Here is a 24,212-nt window from a genome sequence, read left to right as displayed (position 1 = left end):
CTAGTAAAGAAAACACATTAACTAGCAGAATGATAAAATTCATTACTCGCCCTCATTTGGGAAGGGTTATGATTATCTGTTATGTTAAAAACCAAAATGGGTATAGAAAGCTGAAATCGAGTATATCTGAGTTATGCCACAGCAGATGCAACTGAGCTTGTAAAAAATAGAAACACTCAGTGGAAGTGAGGAAAATACAATGCATACCAAAAGAGAATTCAAATATATATGAGCCTGCATGTAAATCCAATCTGATTTTATTATCAGTACAATCGCCCATTCTAGATGTAGAGTAATACAGAGCAGGGGTTGGCAAACGTTTTCTATAAGTGGTCAGACAGCAAATACTTTAGGTTTTGCAGGCCTTAAGTATCTGCCGTTGTAGCGCAAAGGCAGCCAAGGACAAGACGTAAAGGAATGAGAGTGGCTCTGTTCCAGTAACACTTTGTTTATGGAAACAGATTTGAATTTCATACAATTTTTAGGTGTCACGAAATACCCTTGATTTTTTTCAACCATTCTTAGCTCACAGGCCATACAAAAAACCAGGCGGCAAGGGAGATTTGGCCCATGGGCCGTATTTTGCCAACCCCTGATATAAAAGAATGCTTTCAGTATCAGAAACGCTTGATCACACTGATAAGCAAGAAGGAGCAACCAAGGCTGACATCACACGCACAGCAATATGTACTCCTCAGAAAACAAAAGGCACGTTTATTCCTTATCTGGAAAACAGTGACAAAAACCCTCGAGAATTGTTACAGGAATTAAGTGAGTTAACACACAAAATGTTCTGAGAACAGTACTAGGTACCCAGCGATCCACTCAACAGCTATTTCTGGTATTATTAGCAAAGAGATATGCATAGTGACGCCAAGAGAAAAGACAAAGGCAACGATTTCATTTCGGCAGTAGAACAATGCAGATCAGAATTCGAGTTACAACTTTTGGCCTACAATTCCCAGCCAGGTAATTTCTCAAGAGGGTCTCTAAAATTCTCAAAACGAGAGTACATTTTATTTCAGCACCAAGAAGCTGTTATTTACATGTAAGACCAATTTCTAGAAAAGAAGTGAGATGATGACAAAATGCTTGACAGGTACTGCTCCAAGAAATGTCACCAAGGATTTTTCAAAGACAAAATTAAGATCAGGGTCAGATTCCATCCCTGGCTACACCTGTGAGGGCAATACTAACACCAGTATGGAGACTGACCTTTACCAGGAAACTGTTCTATTTAAGAACCTACCCGAGGTTATTTCATAAACGGCTCAGAGCTTATATATTCCACTTGCCCACTTGCTATTTCCTGGTTCATAAATTCGAGGCTCTTAGGCAGGAACATTTGTTCAAGGTGGAGAAAACCATCCCGACTTGCCCCCCACCACCCTAACCTTGTGCTGAACCCTCTGTAGCTCAAACAGAAGAGTGTGTTAAAAAAAAAAAAAAAAGAAGCCATTATTTCCGTGAAAGGGAGCTTCAATCACCACATTGAGCTGACCAACAAAGGAAGGTGTGTAATTCATAATTAAACAGAGCACCACTACTTGCCTTTTCCAGATAAAATCATATTTTGAGAGAGGGAAAAAAAATCAATTCTCATTTTGGTTTCTCAACTTTAAACAATGGAATGCTGGGAAACTGCTCCTGACAAAGCAACCTGCTATACATTCACCAGACCGCCTGTCACTAACATCATCCTCAAACACAAAGGGCTATTTTTATGTGGTACACTACAGAGATAGATAATATCCCATTACCATGGCAACAAGTTTTCCAGAAGATATGTTAACCCATGAAGAATGCAAAAGAGAACAGAGCTATTTCTTTGCATTTGCTTTTACTTTACAGTATATGAGGAGGACTCTACATTGTTGGGGTTTTTTAGGGCACTGGTTGGCTCAATAGAGCCTTAGTAGGTCTGAGCAGTATACAAAGAAATCCTGAGTGCACACATATAAACACACAGCTATTTCTTGGGTGAGGAGGAATTTGTACAGGAATCTGTCCTTCAGGGAAGAAAAAAAAAAAACCAAATTAACACCAGGCTCTACCCCTTAGCATTACTATACACTTTTCACTCCCCTGAACTAATCCTGTCCTAGGGCAACCTTTCCCACCATGCGCAGCTACTCCTGGCAGAATCCCCAAGAGGAGTACTGCATTGCTGTGTTTTTCCCAGTGCCCTGAACAAGGAGAAATACTCCAACACGTGAAAATGACCCACCCGCATCAAAAGTACACACACACACCCCACATCCAAACGCAAACAGACAAAGTCATATTCCTCAAGGCCTCCCTGAAGAACCTCAGAGGAACCAGTGGCTGTTGCCCAGCCCTTTCTTCTCCCTCCTGGAGGTCTGTCCACCCAGGCCCTGCCTGGCACCGCCTGTGCCCCATTCTCCTCAGGATGCTGGGCAGCGGTCCCACCTCCAGCTTGAAGTTAAGCTGGCTTTTCTTCCATATAGGACTTCCTCCTCCACTCTGCCCAGGCTCCCCTGCCTTCTGGCTCCCAGTAGGATTAGGACAATGAGAGGCACCTGCAGCAAATCAGCGGGCAGGAGACAGAGGTATGTTAGTTGTCCCTCGCCCCACCACCCTTTTCCTGGCTACAGTTCTGGCAACAGCTGTGTTTTCTGCAACTGCTGATCCTGTATGGGGAAACATCTTCCCCAGCTCTGGCATCAACAGCCCCTCCCCTTGTCCCTTCAGGTCTCAAGATGGTAATGGCTTCCCATAGCTGCTAGTCCCTAGATGCTTCAGCATTCCTGTCTGCAGTAAAATGCTTGGAGTATACCACTTCCTGTGGGACCCTGAATGATACTTAACCTCTTCCCAATCCAACTGCTTCCCTGGCTCCAAAGTTTGGTGGGTCATCCTTGACCCTCAACTGCCCCATGTTCTGCTTCACCACACCACAGAAGCTTCTTAGAAATGGACCAAGGCCCTTACTCAGACACACAGCCATGGAACCACTCCTTTAACCAAGAATTCTGGCATTTCCACAGCTATAGCTATGACAGCAACAGCCTCGCCATTGAGACACCGTCCAGAAACGCCCCTTTCCAGCTCGTGTTAGTTTGTCTCAACAAAGATAGAATTTCAACCCAAATACTTATGAAAGGTACTGCTGAATATTTAACATCTATTTATACAGCACAAAAGCTTTCTGTATCATTTATGGAATCTGGTCTTTTTGCAAAGTAAGCTCTTAAACAAAACAACTCGATAAAAGAGCCAGACCACACACATCCAGAAGTCACTTACCTATGTGGCCTTGGGCAAGTTACTGAACCTCTGTGCCTTGGTTTGGTTTTCTTTAGAATAGGGATAAAAATACCTATATCCTGTGGTTTGGTTATGAGAATTTGGCAATGTCTGGGGGCTTTCTTTTTTTTTAATAGTATTTTACTGCGTTTTCCAGCGAAGGTTTATACAGCAGTTTAGGTTCCCATTCAACAACTTCTATGCACATTGTCCAGTGATACTGGTTACACTCTTCACAACATGTGAACATTCTCATTATTTCCATTCTGGTTGTTCTGTTTCTAGCAATCTAGTTTCCCTGCCCCTTTACCTTCTCATCTTCATTTTAAAGTACTTATTAACCGTTTGGTCTCACACAGATGATTTTTTTTTTAAGGAGCACAGTACGTACTCAAGGGTGATATTCTTTATTTTGCGAGTCGATCTGTTACTTAGCTAAAAGGTGCTCTCCGGCTGGTTTCAATTCAAGGTTTAAAGAGTATCTCAGGGCAGTAGTGTTGAGGAGTCCTCCAGCTGATATGGAAATTCTGGATTTTTTAGAATTTGAGGTTCTGTTCCATGTTTTTCTCCCAGTCTATCAGGATCTGTCTATTGTTGCCCTGATCAGAACGGTTGGTAGTGGTAGCCAGGCACCCTGTAGTTCTGGAGGCTGTGGTTCACAAAGACTACTCATCACTAGTTTCTTCTTTGAGTCTTTGATTTCTGAAGACATTACTTGATTGTCACAACTGGCATCTAGTGGGTAGAGGCTAGGGAAGCTGCTAAACATCCTACAGTGCACAGGACAGCCCCCACCACAAACAATGATCTGGCCCCAAATACAACAGTGCCAAGGCTGAGAAACCTTGATCTAGAACAGAATAAATACATATTTTGCCATCTCTCAATATTAGGACTATAAGGGTACCAGAGTGTAGGCAAAGGAGAGGAACTGAAACATTTTTAAATAATATTAAAGAAATCCTAAAGGGAAAAAAAAACTCAAAAAGCAAAGCACACCAAATACCATCAGGGGCAAAAAGCTGTTCTTGTATAATCATCTGGTTTTCACAAGGCTGTCCCTGAACTAAGGGGGACAACAAAGAGATTATTGTATTAAATATGTTCTTCTGAAGGCACCAGGGGCAAACATTACACATTTAAGAAAGCCTGCCTTTAAAAAAACATTCTTAATTGCTGCCATTTATGGGATTTACTTCAATTAGTCAGGAAATTAACACAGGTGACACACTTTATTACCCCCAGGAGGCAGAACAAAGGTATTTTCCTGTAAACACTTCTACAAAGTGTTACAAATGAATTAAGTCCAAATAAACATTTGTTCACTAATGCTAACTAATGTTAATAGCCTCTCCCGGTCCTGAGTGATGTTAGCAGAGCTGAGCTTCTGAAGTCTGTTAAAATGGCTTTTTCCTTTAAGTCTAGGTTCTAGCCAAAACCTCTGAAGCGAAGTAGAGATAATAAGAGTAAGTAAAACAGGCCCAACAACCCCTGGCACTTGCTCCAGAGGGATCTCCAGAAGCCAGTTTTGAAGGGCAGTAGAGAAGACCAGATAAGAAGGGCTGGAGCAGAGCTGGGTCTGCAGGGACTGCAGGGTGTGGCCCTGGAAGAAGTGGCTGAGCACTTCCCAGCCAATGGGAGGAGGAAGGCATGCAGGAGCAGGAGCAGGAGCCTCCTGGTATCTTATTCCTGACACCACACTCACCAGCAGTGCTGCAGCCATTAGGCTAGGAAAAGAACGAACTATGAAGAAGTGATATTTCTAGCCCCACTACCTTGTGGCTCTTCAGAGCAGGGTTTCTTCACGGTTTAGGGGCAGTGGCCCCTTTGACAGTCTAGTGTTTGGACATCTTCACAGAGTTATGTTTTTAAGTGCAAAGAATTCAACACTTAAAATGCATAAAAAGAGAAAAAATATATTGAAATACATCTAACAAAATGTTTTTAAATTTTTTGTGGTAGCAATATATGTGCTTCTTTATTAATACAATAAATAAGACCTAGCCAATATATGCAAACTATCACTAAAATATCTACAACACTTATGATATAAAAATATCCTAGTCCTATAGGTAAAAACTCATACTCATAGAGACCCTATAGGGCAGAGTAGGGTCCAAGGAGCACCTGGTGGATTCGAACTACCGACCTTTTGATTAACAGCCGTAGCACTTAACCACTACACTACCAGGGTTTTCGAAAAAGTCACAGGTACTGCTAATATTATTATGATCTGTTGTCTAACTCAAAATTGAAAAGAAATGCTCGATTTTAGTTACGGATTAGACATAAACATGAAGATGTCATTTTTTCCCACACTTAAGTTCCCTGGTCCCTGAACTGGTCCCAGGTTAAGAAGGTCTGCCTTAGCGGAGCTTCAACCAGTTCGTTCAGGTTCAAAACGCTGCTGAGAATTTGCATTTCTAACAAGTTCCCAGGAAGTTATACATAAGAATCACCTGGGGATCTTGTTAAATGGTAGATGTTGATTTATTATATATGGGGGTGGAAATGCCAGTTCTCAGTAGGGGCTCCAATCTGACCAGACTGGCTTGAAGCCCTGCCCTAGAACATTCTGTGCAGGACTAGGCTACCAAGGCAGGCAGGGCATTCACATCTGTGGCTTGAAGCCCTGCCCTAGAACATTCTGTGCAGGACTAGGCTACCAAGGCAGGCAGGGCATTCACATCTGCATTTCCACCTGTTTCTCAGCCTCTCACTGGCTAAGAGAAAACACAAACTGCCCAAAGACTAAGATTTAAAATATCTGTGAAGATATAGATTTTCCAGTACTACTTGGGATAAGAAAATAAATTATGCATGTTAGTTTTTTTAAAGAAAAATTTGAAATGAGTGGCTGAGCAAAAACTTGTATGTATTCTGGCCCCAAAAAGCTAAACAGAGTAGTTTTCTACTTTGGACAAACTCTGGAAGGTAGGTGTGGTAAAAAGAGCCTGGGGTGACCCCCCAATAATTCTCACTTACTACTGTCCATGCTTTTGTGCCATCCTCTCCCCTTGAGTGTGGGTGGAAAACTCTTGACTTGCATCTAACCTACAGGACATGGCAAAAGTGATGGGCTGTCTTAGCTGACTGGAGTGACAGAGCCTCCTGCTGGCCCTGAAGAAGCAAAACGCCATTCGGTAAACTGCCAATGGAGGGGGCCACATGCCAGAGAGCTGCAGGCTTCAGCTCTAAAATCACAAGGAACTGGATTTGAGCTTGGAAGAGGACCCTGAGGCTCCAGAAAGGAATTCAGTCCTGATGGCACCTTGATTGCAGCCTTGCGAAACACTGAGCTGCGGACCCATCTAAGCTGTGCCCAGACTGCTGACCCGCAGAAACGTCAGATCATAAGTATGTGTTGTTTAAAGCTGCTAAATTTATGGAAATTCATTATAAACAATAGATAACTAACACAGTAACCAATGTAGGGGGTGATCAACCATCCCACTTTGCGCAAGACTATCCTGGATTGAAAACTGAAAGTCCCACGTCCCAGGAAATCCCATAGCCTGAGGAACCCAAGTTGGTTGGTCGCCCTATCAATAGATGTGTACCAAAGAACAAAATGACAGACATACAAAAGACTAAACACTTACCTTTAGGAAACAATTAGAAAGTCTGAATAAACCTGGAAAGGAACCAAACCGTCTAAAAAAAAAGTTACCAATTACTAGCAAAACAACATTTCCTTAAAACCAATTTTCTATGCCTTTAAAGTAGGGCAGTCCCTACTCATGTGTGTGAAACTAGGACCATGTTCAAATCCATCTTGTATCCTGAATCTTCAATATGTTACTTTTTCAATCTCCCTATTGGTTTCCCCAGTTATTCTCAATCAGTTCCAAGGCACTGTTAACCTGCATGAGTGCCCAGTGGCTCAATGGTGTTGAATCATTCTTCCGTCATGCCATTTGGGTTTCATTTGACCATAGGATATGGGTACCTCCCTGACCACATTAATCCCTTGCATAATCCCATCTCCCTCTGACCACCCCTAGGTTCCTTCCTTAAAGATAACTCTATGAATCATGTGATGTCTGGGACTTGCTTCAGGATAACAGAAGGAGAAGGAAATGAAGGTGGGAATGTACATGGAATAAAACTGGCAAGGTGTTGATGATGCAAAGGAACTTAATATGCTATCCTATCAATTGCTTGTTTGAAATTTTCCATTTAAAAAACATGAGAAAAATGTAGCCCATATGTCTTAGGCTGAGTTCTCCAGACGAACAAAACCAGTTTAGTGTATATATATATAAACATATGCAGAGAGAGATTTATCTCAAGGTAATGGCTCACACAGCTGTAGGGGCTGGCAAGCCCTAAATCTGTGGGTCAGACATCAGGCTGGGGGCCTCTCCTGACTCATGTGGTTGGAGGGGCTGACAAATCCAAAATCAGCAGGTTAGGCAGAAGGCTGCTGGCTCACAGAGTGTGGGAGCTGGTGAATCCCAAGATCTGCAAGTAAGGCAGAAGGCTGCTGGCTCATGGGGTTGCAAGAGCTGACAAATCCCAAGATCTGCTGGTCAGGTGGCAGACAGCTGGCTTACATTCCAAGAACCAGAGATCAGAGGATGATGGGTGGGATGCAGGATCCAGAACACATGAGCTTTGCCAGAACATCCATATATATTGGATACAGGCCACACCCCCAAAGAAACTCCCTTTTTAACTGATTGGATGTTCACATTAGATCACAAAATGGGGGAATAACTACATCAGATCACCAAATGGAGGATAATTACATTATTACATAACTGCCAGACTACATCATTACATAACTGTCAAACCACTGAGAATCATGGTCCAGACAAGTTGACACGTAACCTTAACCATCACACCATGGAAGTCTAATGAATTAATTCAAAGGTCCTCTGACACTGTGAAGAATATAGGTGTGCATTCTGCTATCTATGAAGGTGTTTTTAATGTTCGTGCATGTTTGGAACTGTCCACAGTCATGTGACATTTTATATAAATGAAGAAGGCAGCCACCTGTTTTCCTTGGGCATAAGGGTCTGTCGGGTTCTCTAGAGAAGCAAAATCAGTAAAGCATATAAATGTATATATATAGAGAGAGATTTATATCAAGGAAATGGCTCACACAGTCGAAGAGGCTGGGATGTCCCAAGTCCTTGGGTCAGGATAGAGGCCTCTCCTGATTCATGTAGCCACAGGGGCTGGTAACCCAAGATTGGCAAATCAGAAAGCAGGCCTCTTGCTTACAGGCTGCAAAGATCAACGAATCCCAAAATCAGCAGGCAAGATCCTGGATAAGCTGCTAGCTTAAGTTCCAAGAACCAGAGGTCAGACTATCAGGAGCCAGCTGCAGGATCCAGCGCAAGTAAAAAGCCCCCAAGCCTTGCCAAAATGTCCACTTATATTCAATGCAGGCCACATGTCCAAGGAAACTCCCTTTCAACGGACTGGCTACTCACAGCAGATCCCATCATGGGGGTTATCACATATCAAATCTCAACAGGGATGTGATCACAACATTATATGACTGCCAAAACACAGAGAATTGTGACCCAGCCAAGTTGACACATAATCTTAACCATCACAGGGTCTCTACAGCACCGTTAGGATGAGTCACCGTAAGAGTGAATTATGAGGAGGGAGGAGCCAAGATGACAGACTAGTCAGACATACCATACCATCCCTCTACAGCAAAAAACAGAGAAACCAAATGAAATGCATGCAGATAACAATCCTAGAACCCTAAGCATCAAAAAGGAAGGATAAAGAATTGAATCAATTACCCGCTGGAATATCGAACAAATACAATGAAACAGGAGTGACACGGAGCAGAGAGGTTCTGCCAGCTGTCCTGGCTCAACGTGGCCATCTTGAGACAAAGCCAGCAGCAATCCCAGGTAAGGAGCACAGGAAGGCAACTTCATGGCATGCCCATAAGACACAGAGAAACTCTATAAACACAACCAGGGAGAACCAAACTGAGCATATCATGATCTGAATTTAAGGAAGGAAAACACAGAAAGGAGGGTGAGAATTCCAGGAATCCTGCCATCCATAGAGCAGGGAGGGAGTCAAGATCCAGAGTCAGGTATACTCACGAGCAGTGGTCCCTGATCTCCAGGGTGGGTGGCATGCACAACAAGGTGGAACAGCAAAATATCGGTGGGAGGTCCCCCGCCCAACCGGGCCGCAGAAACCCCGCCTCATACTTTGCAGGGGCAGGTCCCAACTACTGGCTGCAGCAGATGGGAAGTGGCCAGGGACCCATGTCTGCTAGCCAGAGACACACACCTCCTTCCCCCACCGTGCCGATCGGAAGTGGCAGAGAGTCCCATATCATGACCACCCTACCTGACCTGGGACCACAATACAAGCCCCCCCAACCCAGCCCTGTCCGCCACCCACCTAAAGAGCGGTAGTAAGCGTGCTCCCACACCTTCACTCATCTGCTTCCCACAGTAGCCTCTCCAACTCAGGGAGTGCATGCGCACCTGCCTCACACTCTTCACCCCCAGAACCAGGAAGCTGCGGTGATCACATACCCCTACCCCTACCCCCGACCCAGTGAGTGGCAGTGACCGTGAGTGTGCCTGTCAGCCAACCACTCCCTCCTCCCACCCAAGCTGGTGAACAGCGATGATCATGTGACCACAAGCACACTCGCCCACAACCCACCCCCCCAGACCCAGTGAGCGATGGCGACTGAGCAGCTGCCTGCACACACGCCTGCCACCCACCCCACTGATCCAGCAAGCAACAGTGACTGCTCTCCTCACCTGCCACACCCACACCTGCCCCACCATCCACTCAGCAAGTACACCACACCCATCCACTCCCATACCACTGGATGGGTAATAGACTGCAGCCAATACCCGCCCAGCCCACCCTCAGCTGCCCCACATGACCAGCGAATAGAAATACATGCTCACACTCCCAGCCACTGCCCCATCCATCCAGAAACAGGTGGTGAGTGCACCAGTGCTGCCAGACTAGTGACCAGAGTAGCATGTCCACCCCACCCACCCAGAAACATCAAAACAAAACAAATCAGGACTAAGCAAACAAACATACAATAAATGAATATAATAACACCTTAATGCCTCAGAGACAATGACAATATCAAATCACATAAAGAAGCAGGAAAAGACGGCTCAACCAAGTGACAAAAATAAAGGGCCAGAAAACCTTTCTGATGGAGAAATGGTAATAGAATTACTTGATAAGGAATTCAAAAGACTTATAAATAGGATCCTCCAAGAGATCAAGAAAAACACAGACAAAACTCTACAAGAATTCAGGAAAACAATACAAGAATAAAATGGCAAAATAAATAGACAATTAGAAACCAAACAAAAACTGCAACTAGAAATCCAGAAGATTAAGAATAAAATCTCAGAAATAGATAATTCGATGGAAGAACATATGAGTAGAACTGACTTGATGGAGGAAGACAAAATCAGCGAAAGAGAGGACAAATCCCTTGATGCTAATTTGTTTGGGGAACATTCAGAAAAAAGAATGAAGAAATCCTAAGAGTTATGTGGGACACTGTCAAGAGGAATAATTATGTGTGATAGGGATTCCAGAAGAGGAGAGTCCAAAAAAGAGTCAAAGCACAGAGAATTTTTTTTTGACGATTTGCTGGCAGAAAACTTCCCTAATATCATGAAAGACAAGACGATATCAATCCAAGAGGCTCAATGAACCCAACACAGGATAAAAAAAGGGAACCCAAAAGAAACTCACCAAAACGTATGGTAATCAAACTTTCCAAAACCAAAGAATTTTGAGAGCAGCTTGGGAAAAACAAATTATCACCTACAAAGGGGAACCAGTAAAACTAAGCTCTGATTTCTCGGCAGAAACCCTGTTGGCAAGAAGGCAATGAGATAATATATATAAAACCTGGAAAGAAAAAAGTTGCCAACCAAGAATTATATATACAGCAAAATTGTCTCTTAAATACAATGGCAAAACTAAGGTATTTCCAGATAAACACAAATTAAGAGAATCTGTAAAAATTTTTTTTCTAGAGCAAAAATGAATGAATCAGAAAAACGAGACTAAATGGGCATACCAGCCTAGGGACAAGGACTAGAAGGCAGGAGGGGACAGAAAAGCTGGTAATGGGGAACACAAGGCCAAGAAGGGGAGGATGTGAACATGTCATGGGGTTGGCAACCAATGTCACAAAACAATATGTGTATTGTTTAATGAGAAACTAGTTTGTTCTGTAAACCTTCATCTAAAGTGCAATTAAAAAAAAAATTACTGCCAAAAACAAACAAAAAAATGACCCATCAATGTGTGGCCTACAAGAGACACACCTTAGACACAAAGATAAAAATAAGCTAAAAAATCAAAGGATGGAAAAAATTTATCAAGCAAACAGTAAGCAAAAAGAGCACAGGTGGTAATATTAATTTATGATAGAACAGACTTTAAAGCAAAATTCAACATAAGAGACAAGTAAGGATATTACATAATGATTGAAGGGTCAATCTACCAAGAGGACGTCAATGGTCATAAATATTTATGCACCCAACGACAGTGCTCCAAAATGCATAAAACAAACTCTAACAAAATGAAAAAAAAATAGACAATTCCACAATAATATTAGGAGACTTTAACACATCACTTTTGAGGAAGGACAAAACAACTACAAAGAAACTCAACAAAGACAAAGATCTAAACATGACAACCAAACAACTTGACCTCATAGACATATATGGAACACTCCACCCAACAGTAGCATGATACACATTCTTCTCCAGTGCACATGGATCATAATCCAGAATAGACCATATTCAAGGACACAAAACAAGCGCCAATAATTCAAAAATATCAAAATAATACAAAGCAACTTCTCAGATCACAATGCTAAAAAATTAGAAATCAGTAACAAGAAGAAAAAAGAAACAAATCAAACATATGGAAACTGAACAACACCTTGCTTAAAAAGCACTGGGTAGTAGAAGAAATTAAAAATGAAATTAAAAAATTCTTAGAATTAAACGAGAATGAAAACACAACATACCAAAACTTTTGAGACACAGCAAAACCAGTGCTCAGAGGTCAACTTATAGCAGTAAACACATCAAAAAAGGACCAAAATCAATACCTTAGCCCTATAACTTGAATAAATTGAAAAAGAACAAAGGAAGTCCACAGTTGCCAGAAGAAAGGAAATCATAATGACTAGAGCAGAAATGAATGAATCTAGAAAAAAAAATTTTTTTTTCTAGAGCAGAAATGAAAGAATCAGAAAAACCGAAAGAATCAGCAAGGCTAGGAGTTGTTTCTTTGAAAAGATTAATAAAATCGATAAACCACTGACCAAATTGACAAAAGAAAAGCAGGAGAAGAAGCAAATAATCCAAATAAGAAATGAGATGGATGACATTACAACAGAACCAACTGAAATAAAAAGGATTATCACAGAACATTATGAAAAACTATACTCCAATAAATTTGAAAACCTAGAAGAAATGGACAAATTTCTAGAAACACACTACCTACCTAAACTAACACAAACTAAGGTAGAAAATCTGGAAAGACCCATACCTGAAGAAGAAATTGAAGAAGTCATTAAAAACTCCCAATCAAAAAAAAAGCCCTGGCCCAGAAGGCTTCACTGGAGAATTCTGCCAAACGTTCAGTGAAGCCTTGACACCAATACTACTCAAATTACTCCAGAACAAAGAAAAGGAAGGAATACCTCTGAATTCATTCTATGAAGCCAGAATAAACCTGATACCAAAACCAGGCAAAGACACCACTAAAAAAGAAAACTATAAGACTAATATTCCTCATGACTACAGATGCAAAAATTCACAACAAAATTCTAGACCTATTATAGAATACAACAGCATATCAGAAAAATAATACATCATGACCAAGTGGCATTCATACCAGGTATGCAAGGATGGTTCAACATGAGAAAATCAATCAATATAATCTACCACATAAATAAAACAAAGGACAAGAATCACATGATCATCTAAATCAATGCAGAAAAGGTGTTTGATAAACTCCATCACCCATTCTTGGTTAAAAAAAAAAACTCTCAGCAAACAGGAATAGAAAGGAAATTCCTCAACATAACTAAAGACATATATACAAAACCAACAGCCAATATTATTACCAACAGAGGGAAACTGAAAGCATTCCCCTTCAGAATGGGAACCAGACAAGGATGCCCCTTATCAGCACTCTTATTCAATGTTGTACTCGAAGTCCTAGCTAGAGCAATAAGGCATGAAAGGGAAATACAAGGAATACGAACTGGTAAGGAAGAAGAAAACTATCCCTATTCGCAGATAACATGAGCATATACACAGAAAGTCCCAGAGACTCCACAAGAAAGCTACTAGAACTAATAGAAGAATTCAACAAAGTGGCAGGGTACAAGATCAACATACAAAAATCAGTTGGATTCCTCTACATCTCCAAAGACAACTCCAAAAAGGGAATCAGGAAAGCAATACCATTTACAATAGCCCCCCAAAAGATAAAATACTCAGGGATAAATCTAATCAGGGACATAAAAGATTATACAGAGAGAACTACAAAATTCTACTGCAAGAAACCAAGAGGCCTACATAAATGGAAAAACATATGCTCATAGACAGGAAAAGACTTAACATTGTGAAAATGTCAATACCACCCAAAGTGATCTACAAATATAATGCAATCCTGATCTAAATTCCAACATCATTCTTTAATGAGATGGAAAAACTAATCGCCAACTTTATATGGGAAGGAAAGAGACTCAGAATAAGCAAAGCATTATTGAAGAAGAACAAAGTAGGGGGACTCAAATTCCCTGATACACAGCCATGGTAATCAAAACAGCCTAGTACTGGCACAACGACAGAAATGAGAACCCAGAAGTAAATCTATCCACCTATGGACAGCTGATCTTTGAGAAATGGTGGAAGTCCATTAAATGGGAAAGAGATAGTCTCTTTAATAAATGCTGCTGGCAAAACTGAATATCCATTTACAGAAAAATGAAACAATATCTATACCTGACCCCACACACAAAAACTAACTCAGAACAGATCAAAGACCTAAATGTAAAAGCTAAAACTATAAAGAGCATGGAAGAAAAAATAGGAACAACGCTAGGGGCCCTAATATATGGCATAAATAGAATACCAAATGACATAAATGGGATCTCCTAAAAATTAAACACTTATGCTCGTCAAAGGATTTGGCCAAAACAGTAAAAAGAGAACTGAGAAAAAAAATCTTTAGCTACAACATATCCCACAAGGGTCTAATCTCTAAAATTTATAGAAAACTTCAAAAGCTCAATGACAAAGACAAACAACCCGATTTAAAAACGGGTAAAGGACATGAACAGACACTTCACCAAAGAAGACACTCAGGCAGCTAACAAACACATGAAGAGATGCTCATGATCATTAGTCACTAGAGAAATGCAAATCAAAACTACAATGAGATACCATCTCACCCAGGCAATAATGGCACTGATCAAAACAACAGAAAACAGCAAATGCTGTCGAGGTTGTGGGGAGACTGGAATTCTTATACACTGCTGGTGGGAATGTAAAGTGGTACAACCACTAATGGAAAATGGTACAGTGCTTCCTTAAAAATCTAGAAATAGAAATATCATATGATTCAGTAATCCCACTCCTAGGTATATACCCCATGGAAATAAGAGCCATCACACAAACAGACACATGCACTCCCATGTTCACTGCAGCATTATTCACAATAGCAAAAAGATGGAAACAACCTAAGTGTCCATCAGTGGGATGAACGGATAAACAGTGGTACACACACACAATGGAATACTACACAACAATAAAGAATAATGATGAATCCATGAAACATCTCACGACATGGATGAATCTGGAAGACATCATGCTGAGAAGTGAAATGTCAGTCACAAAGGGACAAATATTGTATGAGACCACTATCATAGCCCAGAAAAGGTTTACACACAGAAAAAAAAATTTTGACAGTTACTAGAGATGGGAGGGAGAGGGAGGGAAAATCACTAGAGAATAGACATGTGTTAACTTTGGTAAAGGAAATGGCAGTACATAATATGGGGGAAGTCAGTACAACATAACCAAGGCAAGAGAAGACACTGAGAAACACTCGAAAATAAAAGGCAATGAAGATAAATATTATAACATACATAATCCTGCAACAATGGTAATAACAAACGATAATTTATGAGTGGGTACATAGGTAGATACGTATGCTGAATAGGAGTGGGAGGGCGTATGGGAATAGACCCATGTGCGTATTTAGGTTTGGCTGTGAATATTTCTACATACATATTTGTACGTGCTGCATGTATGGTCATATATACAACAGAGCGCACAGGGGGCACAGTCATGGAAACAACTAGACATAACCAAACACCTTGAGGGACTGAGCAACTGGGCTTGAAGGCTAAATAAAGACCATAGTCCTCGGGGATATCTAGGTCAATTAGCATAACGTAGTTCATAAAGAAAATACTCTACATCCTACTTTGGTCAGTAGGGTCTGAGATCCTAAAAGCTTGCAAGTGGCCATCTAAGATACAACTATTGGTCTCTTTCCATCCAGAGCAGAGGAGAGTGAAGAAAACCAAAGTCTTAGGGAAATAATTAGCCCAAAGGACTAATGGACCGCAGGAACCACAACCTCCACCAGCCTGAGACCAGAAGAACTAGATGGTGCCTGGCTACCACTACTGATCACTCTGACCAAGATCACAATAGAAGGTCCAGGTTAGTGTGGGAAGAAAAAATGGAGAACAAAATTCAGATTGATTTAAAAAAAGGGGGGGGCCAGATTTAGTAGTTTGAGAGAAAATGGAGGAACCCCTAAGACTATAGCCCTTAGACACCCTTCTAACTTGGAACTGAAGCCATTCCCGGAGATCACCTTTCAGCCAAATAACAGACAGGCTTATAAATAAACAATAACACACGTGAGGAAAGTGCTCCTTAGAGCAATCATCTACGCGACACCAAAAAGACAACATTTGCCCGAGAGCAAAGATGAGAAGGCAGGAAGGGGCAGGAAAACCAGAAGAATGGAAATGGGAAACTCAGGGTGGTCATGGAGAGAGTGCTGACACATTGCAGGGAGCGCAACCAACGTTATGGGACAATCTGAGTATAAACTACTGAATAGGAAACTAATTTGCTCTGTAAACTTTCATCTAAAGCACAATTTTAAAAAATAGTGAATTATGAGTTTTTTGAAAGAAGCATAAATAAACTAGCGTTACATGTGTCAAGAAAGTGGAAGTCCAAAAACATCATGATGACAGGAAAAGCAAGTTACAGTAGTTATAGAGTGAGTACAATACCCCTTGTTTTAAGCTGAAGTCATTCAAAACAGTATGTTGTTTTAATATACATATAAATATATGCACGCACATGTGTAAAAATATATACACACACAGATATATATATACACCCATATACATATAACGAAGCATAGAGAAATTTTCAAACCGTGCACACCAAATTCAGGACGCTGGTTACCTCTGGGTTAGGGAGAAAAGGGAGAGAGGGAAATGGGACCAGAGAAGACCTTACAGGAAGCTTTAACTCCAACTGGGCTGTTTTACTTTTCTTAGGCTGAGTGGTGGGTACCTAGTTATTTTTTTAGGTAATCCTCTAGTTTTGCATATCTGAAAGGTTTTATTATAAAAATGTCAACAAGCAACTATTATGTAAATGTCCCCCTTTTAAGCAGACAATGGCTTGGCTCCAGCACATCCTATAACCCCCATCATTCATTCTCTTTTAGAAAAAAAAAAAAAAAGGCCACCATCCAGGAGCTAGTGTTTTTGTATGCCGGCCTCTATGTTAGTGTTAGAAAACATGGTATAAAAATGCAAAAACAGAACACTGTTTCACTTCCGTTTTTTAAAAATAGTTCCAGCTAATAATCTAGCAATGGGAAAAATACGCAAGAATTTTGTCTTTTACCTGGTAGTTTTCTTTAATGATTAAACAGATGCTTCAAAGAATTACAATAAAACCTTTAAAAAACGACTTCCTCCCAAAAGCAAGGCTGTGTGCAGATGTTTATGAAATATCTCCTACTTACCACAGCTTTTACTTCTTTACCTCGTTCAAGACTGCTCAAACCATCAGACATTACTTATTGGTTTTTTTTTTTCTCCTTTTCCCCCACTGAATGATTTCCCCGATAATGCTGAACCAACAGTGTTTTTTATACCTAGTCCCCTTCATGTCCAAGAACCAACTACTGTGAAAGTGAAAATCAATTATACCGACAACTTGAAAATTACACAGCATGCCGGGTAAACTGAAATCTGATCCTGCCTGATACAGAGTTTACAGGAGTCGACATCGTTTGTTGACTCATTACGTCAAATATAAAACATGCCAGTTTAAGGTAGATATTTTTTCTTATCCAAACAAAAAGTCTGAATAAAAATATCTGTGTTGGAATGTAAGCTCCATGAGAACAGGGATTTTTGTTTTCTTCATTGCTGTAACCTCAGCACCTAGGACAGGGCATGATACACAACAAATGCTCAAATATGTTGAATGAGGGCATTCACGAAACTGCTTTTTTCACTACCCTGATTGGTATCTTTCAACTATTTGTCCTTTAGATTTGACAACAATAAGTAAACTGGACACCAAAAGAACAACAGCTAACCTTTAAGGGCTTGGTATGTGCTGGGCACTCAACATACTTAAGCCTCACAATCGCCCAATTTTCTTCCTGTTTTCCCATAGTTAAGTACCTGGCTTGCAAGGGCCAGCACCAGGGCTCCGTCCAAAGTCTGCCCACTAGATTCCACGTGATCCTGCTAAGGCACAGTATATTTAACAAATACTTTTGAGCATACTGCATGCCAGCCACTGCTCTAAGCACTTTATAAATATTAACTTATTTAATTCTCATACAACCCTTTTTGACAGGTCATCTTATTCTCTGCATTTTACAGATGAGGAAACTGAGGCACAGGGAAGTAAATTATGATGCCCAAGGTGCCACAGGTAGTAACAGAGCCATTTCTGCCTCACGTGGTCTCTCATCATGCTTTCACGGTGGTAGGAGGGTTCTGGTAGAGAGCGCAGAAGTTTCTGGAGGTCCAGGCGGGGAGCTGACGCACCATCACTTCCACTCCATTCTGCTAGCCAAAGCAATTCACAAAGACAGCTCCGATTTAAGGGACTGGGCAATAGATGAGCCCTCTGGATGGGCGGAGATGCAAAGTTACACTGGAAAGGGGCCGGGCTACAGGAAAGGAAATAACTGCAATCATTTCTGCAAACAATCTACCATCATGTGCCACAAAACAGCCCCATCAGAATCGTCCACAGCAGGGGTCAGCAAACTAGGGCCAACCTCAAGGCAAGCTGGGTTTGGAAAATAATGTTTACTGTCTATGGCTACAATGGCAGAGTGCAGTCCTTGTGACAGCCCGAATGGTCTACAAAGCCTCAAATATCTACTACCTAGCCCTTTACAGAACAAGTTTGCCGACCCAATCTACACCGCATTCTTTATGAAGATGAGAAAACCAAAGCCAGGAGTCACATCTGTTTTCAATCAGGGCTCCCGACTGGTTTGGTCCAGTTTCACTCCAGATATACTGATTCAGAATCTACAGTGTAACCTGATCCCCAGGTGATTCTTATGCACACTTCCTGGGAACGTGCAAGAAATGCAAATTCTCAGCAGGGGTTTGAACTGGAAGGAACTGGTTCCAAGCCCTGTTTTTAAACCCAGACCTTCTAATTCCCACCAAACTTTATGCCTGCTAGTTAGTAAAATGCCAGCCTTTGAATACCAATGAAATACTGCACAAACTGGGAAACCAATGACTCTAACAATCGTGAAACAGTAAAGAAAAATTATTTACCTGTTTCTCGAACATTTACTTTTTTTCTAGCTTAAGTATTTCATTCTACCATTTTTCCCGCCTAGTACTAGAGTCCAGTTTTTAATAAATCAGCACATGAAGTGAGATAAATACTCTATAAAGAGGCTCAAGAAGGTCTTTTAAAATAGGCGACTACGATGCACTAAAACATAAGTCAACAGACAAAAACCCCAAGACAACTCTGTAGGCTCACTTCCACGACAAAGTTAAAAGGTGAAGTGCTTTATTTTTACTCCAAGGAAGAGACAAATTAAGTACTTCAACAGAACATTTACTCCAGGTAATATTCTCACCCTTTCAGGAACATTAAGTTAAACTTAAATGTATGCGTATTAAGGAGCCCTGGTGGCAGAGTAGTTGAAGACCTCAGCTGCTAACTGAAAGGTCTGCAATTTGAACCCACCAGCTACTCTGCGGGAGAAGGATGTAGCAGTCTGCTCCTGTAAAGATTACAGCCTTGGAAACCCTATGGGGCAGTTCTACTCTGTCCTATGGGGTCACTATGAGTCAGAATCCACTTAAGGGCAATGGGTTTGTTTGTTTTTTTTTTTTTTTTTTTGGTTTTATTAAGAAGAAAATCTGGCTGTTACCATAGAAACTACCTAAGCCGGTTAGTGTCACCATGATTTGAGCAGTTATACCTGTTGGGCAACTTGAATTTACACTTACAGCTTCCTGTTTAACAGGAAAAGAGTAAAAATGTCTACATTTGTTTTCAAAAATGCTTAACACACACTCAAAATAGTGCAAATCAAGGCAAATGGAGCACACACACATATCCCATACATACCACACTACACACTACCAAAACCCACTACCAAAGTGGTGGGGAGAATCAAGTGGCTGCCAGCGGCTGACTTTGTTTTAATCTTTTCAGGTAACATTTCCCTGTCCAGGGCACCTTTAATGTTCCTTTTCACCTGTATGAAGAATCTGGGCTACTATAATTTTATTAGGCTAAAGGGGAAGAATGCATTTTGTTTTGTTTTTTTGCCAGGTTGAAGAAGGCAGCTTAAAGCTCTGAGAGAGACTTGCTCCAACAATCTTATAGGGATGCCCCCTTCTGCCACCATCTGAAGCAATTTTTTGCAAGCAGGTTTCAACTGGACATCAAGAATATAATCTCAATGAAGAAAACGTTCTGCATCCCACTTTGGTGAGTGTCAGCTGGGATCTTAAATGCTAGCAAGCCCTCATCTAAGATACATCAATTGGTCCCAAGCCACCTTGAGCAAAGAAGAAATGAAGAACACCACCGATGCAAGGAAAATATTAGCCCAAAAGACAAAAGGGCCACATAAACCAGAGACTCCATCAGCCTGAAAACAGAAGAACTAGATGGTACCCGGCTACCACCAATGACTGCCCTGACAGGAAACACAACTGAGTCCCTAACAAAGTAGGAGAAAAGTGGGGTGCAGAACTCAAATTCATCTAAAAAGACCAGACTTAATGGCCTGACTGAGACTGGAAGAGCCCAAGAAGATACAGTCCCCGGACTCTCTGTTAACCCAGAACTAAAACCACTCCCAAAGCCAACTCTTCAAAGATTAGACTATAAGACATTAATGATACTTGTGAAGAGTGTGCTTCTTAGCTCAAGTAGATACATGAGACTAAATGAGCAGCTCCTGTCCAGAGACGAGGTGAGAAGGCAGAAAGGGATAGGAGCTAGGTGAATGGACACGAGAAATCTGGGGTGAAAGAGGGAGTGTACTGTCACATTACAGGGATGGCAACTAGGGTCACATAACAATGTGTATAAAATTTTTATATGAGAAGCTAGCTTGAGCTGTAAACTTTCACCTAAAGCACAATAAAATCAAAATTTTTAAGAAGAATATAATCCCATTTATGCAAAGGCACTCTGCCTTGGGTTCTTTTAAAATCACATATGCCTCAAAGGAGCATGGGTTCTAATACCAAGAAAGCCCCCTCCCTGACTGCTGAAGAGTCAACAGCACATTCACACTGAATTTGCCCACCTCCTCTCAACACAGTGTACTGCCACTGCCATCCAGTCATTCCGACTCATAGAAACCCTACAGGACAGAGTAGAACTGCCCCGTCGGGTTTCCAAGACCATAAATCTCCACAGAAGCAGACTGCCACATCTTCCTCCCGAGGAGCGGCTGGTGGGTTCAAACGGCCGACCTTTTGGTTCATAGCTGAACGCTTTAACCACTGCGCCACAGGGGCTCTTCACTCAACGTAGTACTGACAACACAATACGCCTGAACAGGTTCCCAGCTGCAACTGACTGGCTGTGTGATCTCAGTCACTTATTCCTCTTTCAGCTGGGAAGTAGCTACCAGTAAAAAAACCCGTTGCCCTTGAGTCAATCCAATTCATGGCGATCCCATGTGCTTCAAAGTAGAGCTGCCCTCCCCAGGGTTTTCATAGCTGTGACCTTTCAGAAGCAGACTGCCAGGTCTTTCTTCCAAGACACCTCAGGGAGGATCTGAACTGCCAACCTCTCTGTTAGCAGCCGAGTGTGTTAATCTTGTGTACCACCCAGGAACTTCATGGCAGTAGCTATGGCCTTTAATAAATACGTTGTGCTTGAGAGTATCCTCAGGGCCTCACGTAATAGCCATGGTTTATGTTTTAAGACACGACTTTCCCTCCGAAGGCTTCAGAGTGACTTACAGACACTGCTTCAATGTCCATGAAAACCATGCTATCATTTTACAGATGCATACACCGAGGCGCTCCAGCTCAACTGCTAAACAGCAGTAGCAGAACTGTCTACATATTGTGGACTTCTTTGGGTACAAACAGCCATGCTAACATCTGTGAATACTAACACCATTTTCAGAAATCCTAACTTCTAAAAGGTGGAGAGGTGCCCTGGTGGTGCAATGGTTAAGCACTTGACTGCTAACCAAAAGGTCTGCAGCTGCAAAGGCTCCGCAGGACAAAAGATCCGGCGATGTGCGTAAAGATTTCATCCTAGGTAAAACCCTACAGGGCAGTTCTACTCCGTCCTATAGACTTACTAAGAGTCGAAATCGACTTGAAGGCACTCAACAACAAGACACTCACAAACATAAGGGCATAAGCACACTCCAACAGCAAAAAACACAGTCGTAAATGAATAGAAAATACCTACAAATAGTGATATTGAAAATGAACCACAAAACCCTCAATACTCCTTTGGAACCAGACTTTAAAATATCAATCACCACTCTAAATATTCTATTGGTGTCAATAACTGTAAAACTGAGAATTGATTTTAAGAAAAGCTTCATTTCCCATTCTGTGCCTGATATTAAGAATCTTATCACCATGAAGTGCTGGCGGCATCCAAAGGCAAAGTGCGTATCAAGTAGTCTTTCTCCAAGGAAAGCATAAAACGGCATCTGCTGTGGCTCAATCCCCGCCCCCCACCCGCTTTTCCAGGTTGGGGGTGGCGAAAAGGAGGGAGCTATAACACTCGTTTCCTTCCAATTCTATTTCAAGTTCAAGTAATGCTAAGATCGGAAGCTACAGCTGCTCTCCACAGTGTACGTCTGGGATACACCTCCAGCTCCAAAATGGCAAGCTTGGCTTTGACTTGATAGAAGTTGTCTCGCAGCCCTGTGTTCCTGCTCTGAAACTTGTCTTTAAGGTTTTCCAGCTTAATACTAATACTAATACTAAGAAATAGGTGAGTGGACAAATACATCTAGTAGCTATGTGTATGCCGTACAAGTATACAGAGGACAACATTTAGTCCTGGGCCCCCAGCCCTACAGGCACATACCTCCTTCAAGTTCAAATCCCAGCAAGGCACCCTGAGCACCCCCACTCCCTTCCCATCCGCCTAGGGGAGGGAGGGGCAGGAGAGAAGAGCAGAGGTTAACCCAGACACCAGCCAAAACAAACACCACTTCCAGAACAGGGCAAACTTTGAGTCTGGGTGGCTGCAGAGCCCAGAAATGGCCAGGGGGTGGGGGGAGTGTCAGCCCGTCTCCAGGAAGGAAAACCTACAGCGCACCCAGCCTTGTGAAGGGGCTGAGCTGTGGAAGAGCTGGGTGTCCCCGGGGGTCAAGGGCGTCGTCGCCGCCATCCCCGGCTGCGGAGCCCCATCTCTGCTACCTGGCCGAGGCCTCCTGGCCCCTGGCCGCCCCGCCCCCACGTTCCTGCAGACACGGTCCCCACCGACGCGCAGGAGCAGGGGCCGCAGGGTCCTACCTGGTGCAGCGTCTCGGCGGGCAGCTGCGACGCCCGGAACAGGTCGGCCACCGGGCCAGCAGCAGCCGTGGCCGCCCCGGGGACAGCGCGGGCGGCCTCGGGGGGTCCGGAGGGGCCCCCGCCCGCGGCTCCGGCGCAGCGCGCGAACAGCTCGGAGTAGCACTGCTGCTCGGCGTCGCTCAGCAGCAGCGGCGACCCCGAGCCGCCCCCGCCGGCTACCTCCATGGCCTGCACGACCCGCACCGCCGAGCCGGCTGGGGCCTCGCCGCCGCCCCCACGCCCTGCAGCTGCCGCCGCGCCGCCGCTTCCTCCGGCGAGCGCCCCGCCCCCGGCTTGAATGTTGTGCCTCCGCCGCGCGGCACATGGAGACAGGCGCGTGCCGGCCAATCGCCGCCCGGGGGCGCCCGCGCCCGCCCCGCCCCGCCGCGCCCCGCCCCGCCCCGCCCGCGCCAGGTAGCTAACTGGCGCGCTGCCCGCCCCCTGCCCCTCACCTGCTCGGCCTGCGCCCGGGGCCCAGCGCCGCGCCCAGCTGCGCAGGAGCGCCGTCTTGATCGCTCCGCCCTAGCTGGAAAGAGGGCCGTCTGGACCCACCTGGAGAAGGGCGAGTTCAGGGACGCAGAAGGCCGTGCTTTCTCCCTAGGAGGGTGGAGCAGGTGTGGTGCCCACGCCGCGCCAGGCCCTTCCCAGAAAAGGGATGTGGCATGGGAAAGTTGATTTCCTTCTTTCCATATCAGCACTGCTTATGTCCTGAAAAGCTGCAGGACAGGGATCCCCATCCGAACGAGGTCGCAGTGACTCCCCATAGCAGTGACTCCCCATAGCGTTCGGGGTGGCAACTGGGTTAAGCCACTTTCTCAAGAATGCTTCAAACCTG

At 43.1% G+C, this 24,212-nt stretch overlaps 1 protein-coding gene across 2 annotated transcripts in view; it reads right to left on the bottom strand.

Moving 5' to 3' along the window:
• Positions 1 to 23,563, bottom strand: part of REPS2 (RALBP1 associated Eps domain containing 2) — a 216,295-nt gene extending 192,732 nt beyond the window's left edge. For both annotated transcript variants that reach the window (XM_023555186.2, XM_064278045.1), the window contains exon 1: positions 23,339 to 23,563. In XM_023555186.2, coding sequence (XP_023410954.2) covers positions 23,339 to 23,563 — 225 coding nt within the window. The remainder of the gene's footprint in view (positions 1 to 23,338) is intronic.
• Positions 23,564 to 24,212: the final 649 nt, after the last annotated feature.

Source organism: Loxodonta africana, chromosome X (genome assembly GCF_030014295.1).
Source record: "Loxodonta africana isolate mLoxAfr1 chromosome X, mLoxAfr1.hap2, whole genome shotgun sequence".
NCBI lineage: Eukaryota > Metazoa > Chordata > Mammalia > Proboscidea > Elephantidae > Loxodonta > Loxodonta africana.
The sequence above is the reverse complement of the archived record's forward strand: the minus strand, read 5'-3'. Positions and strand labels throughout refer to the sequence as shown.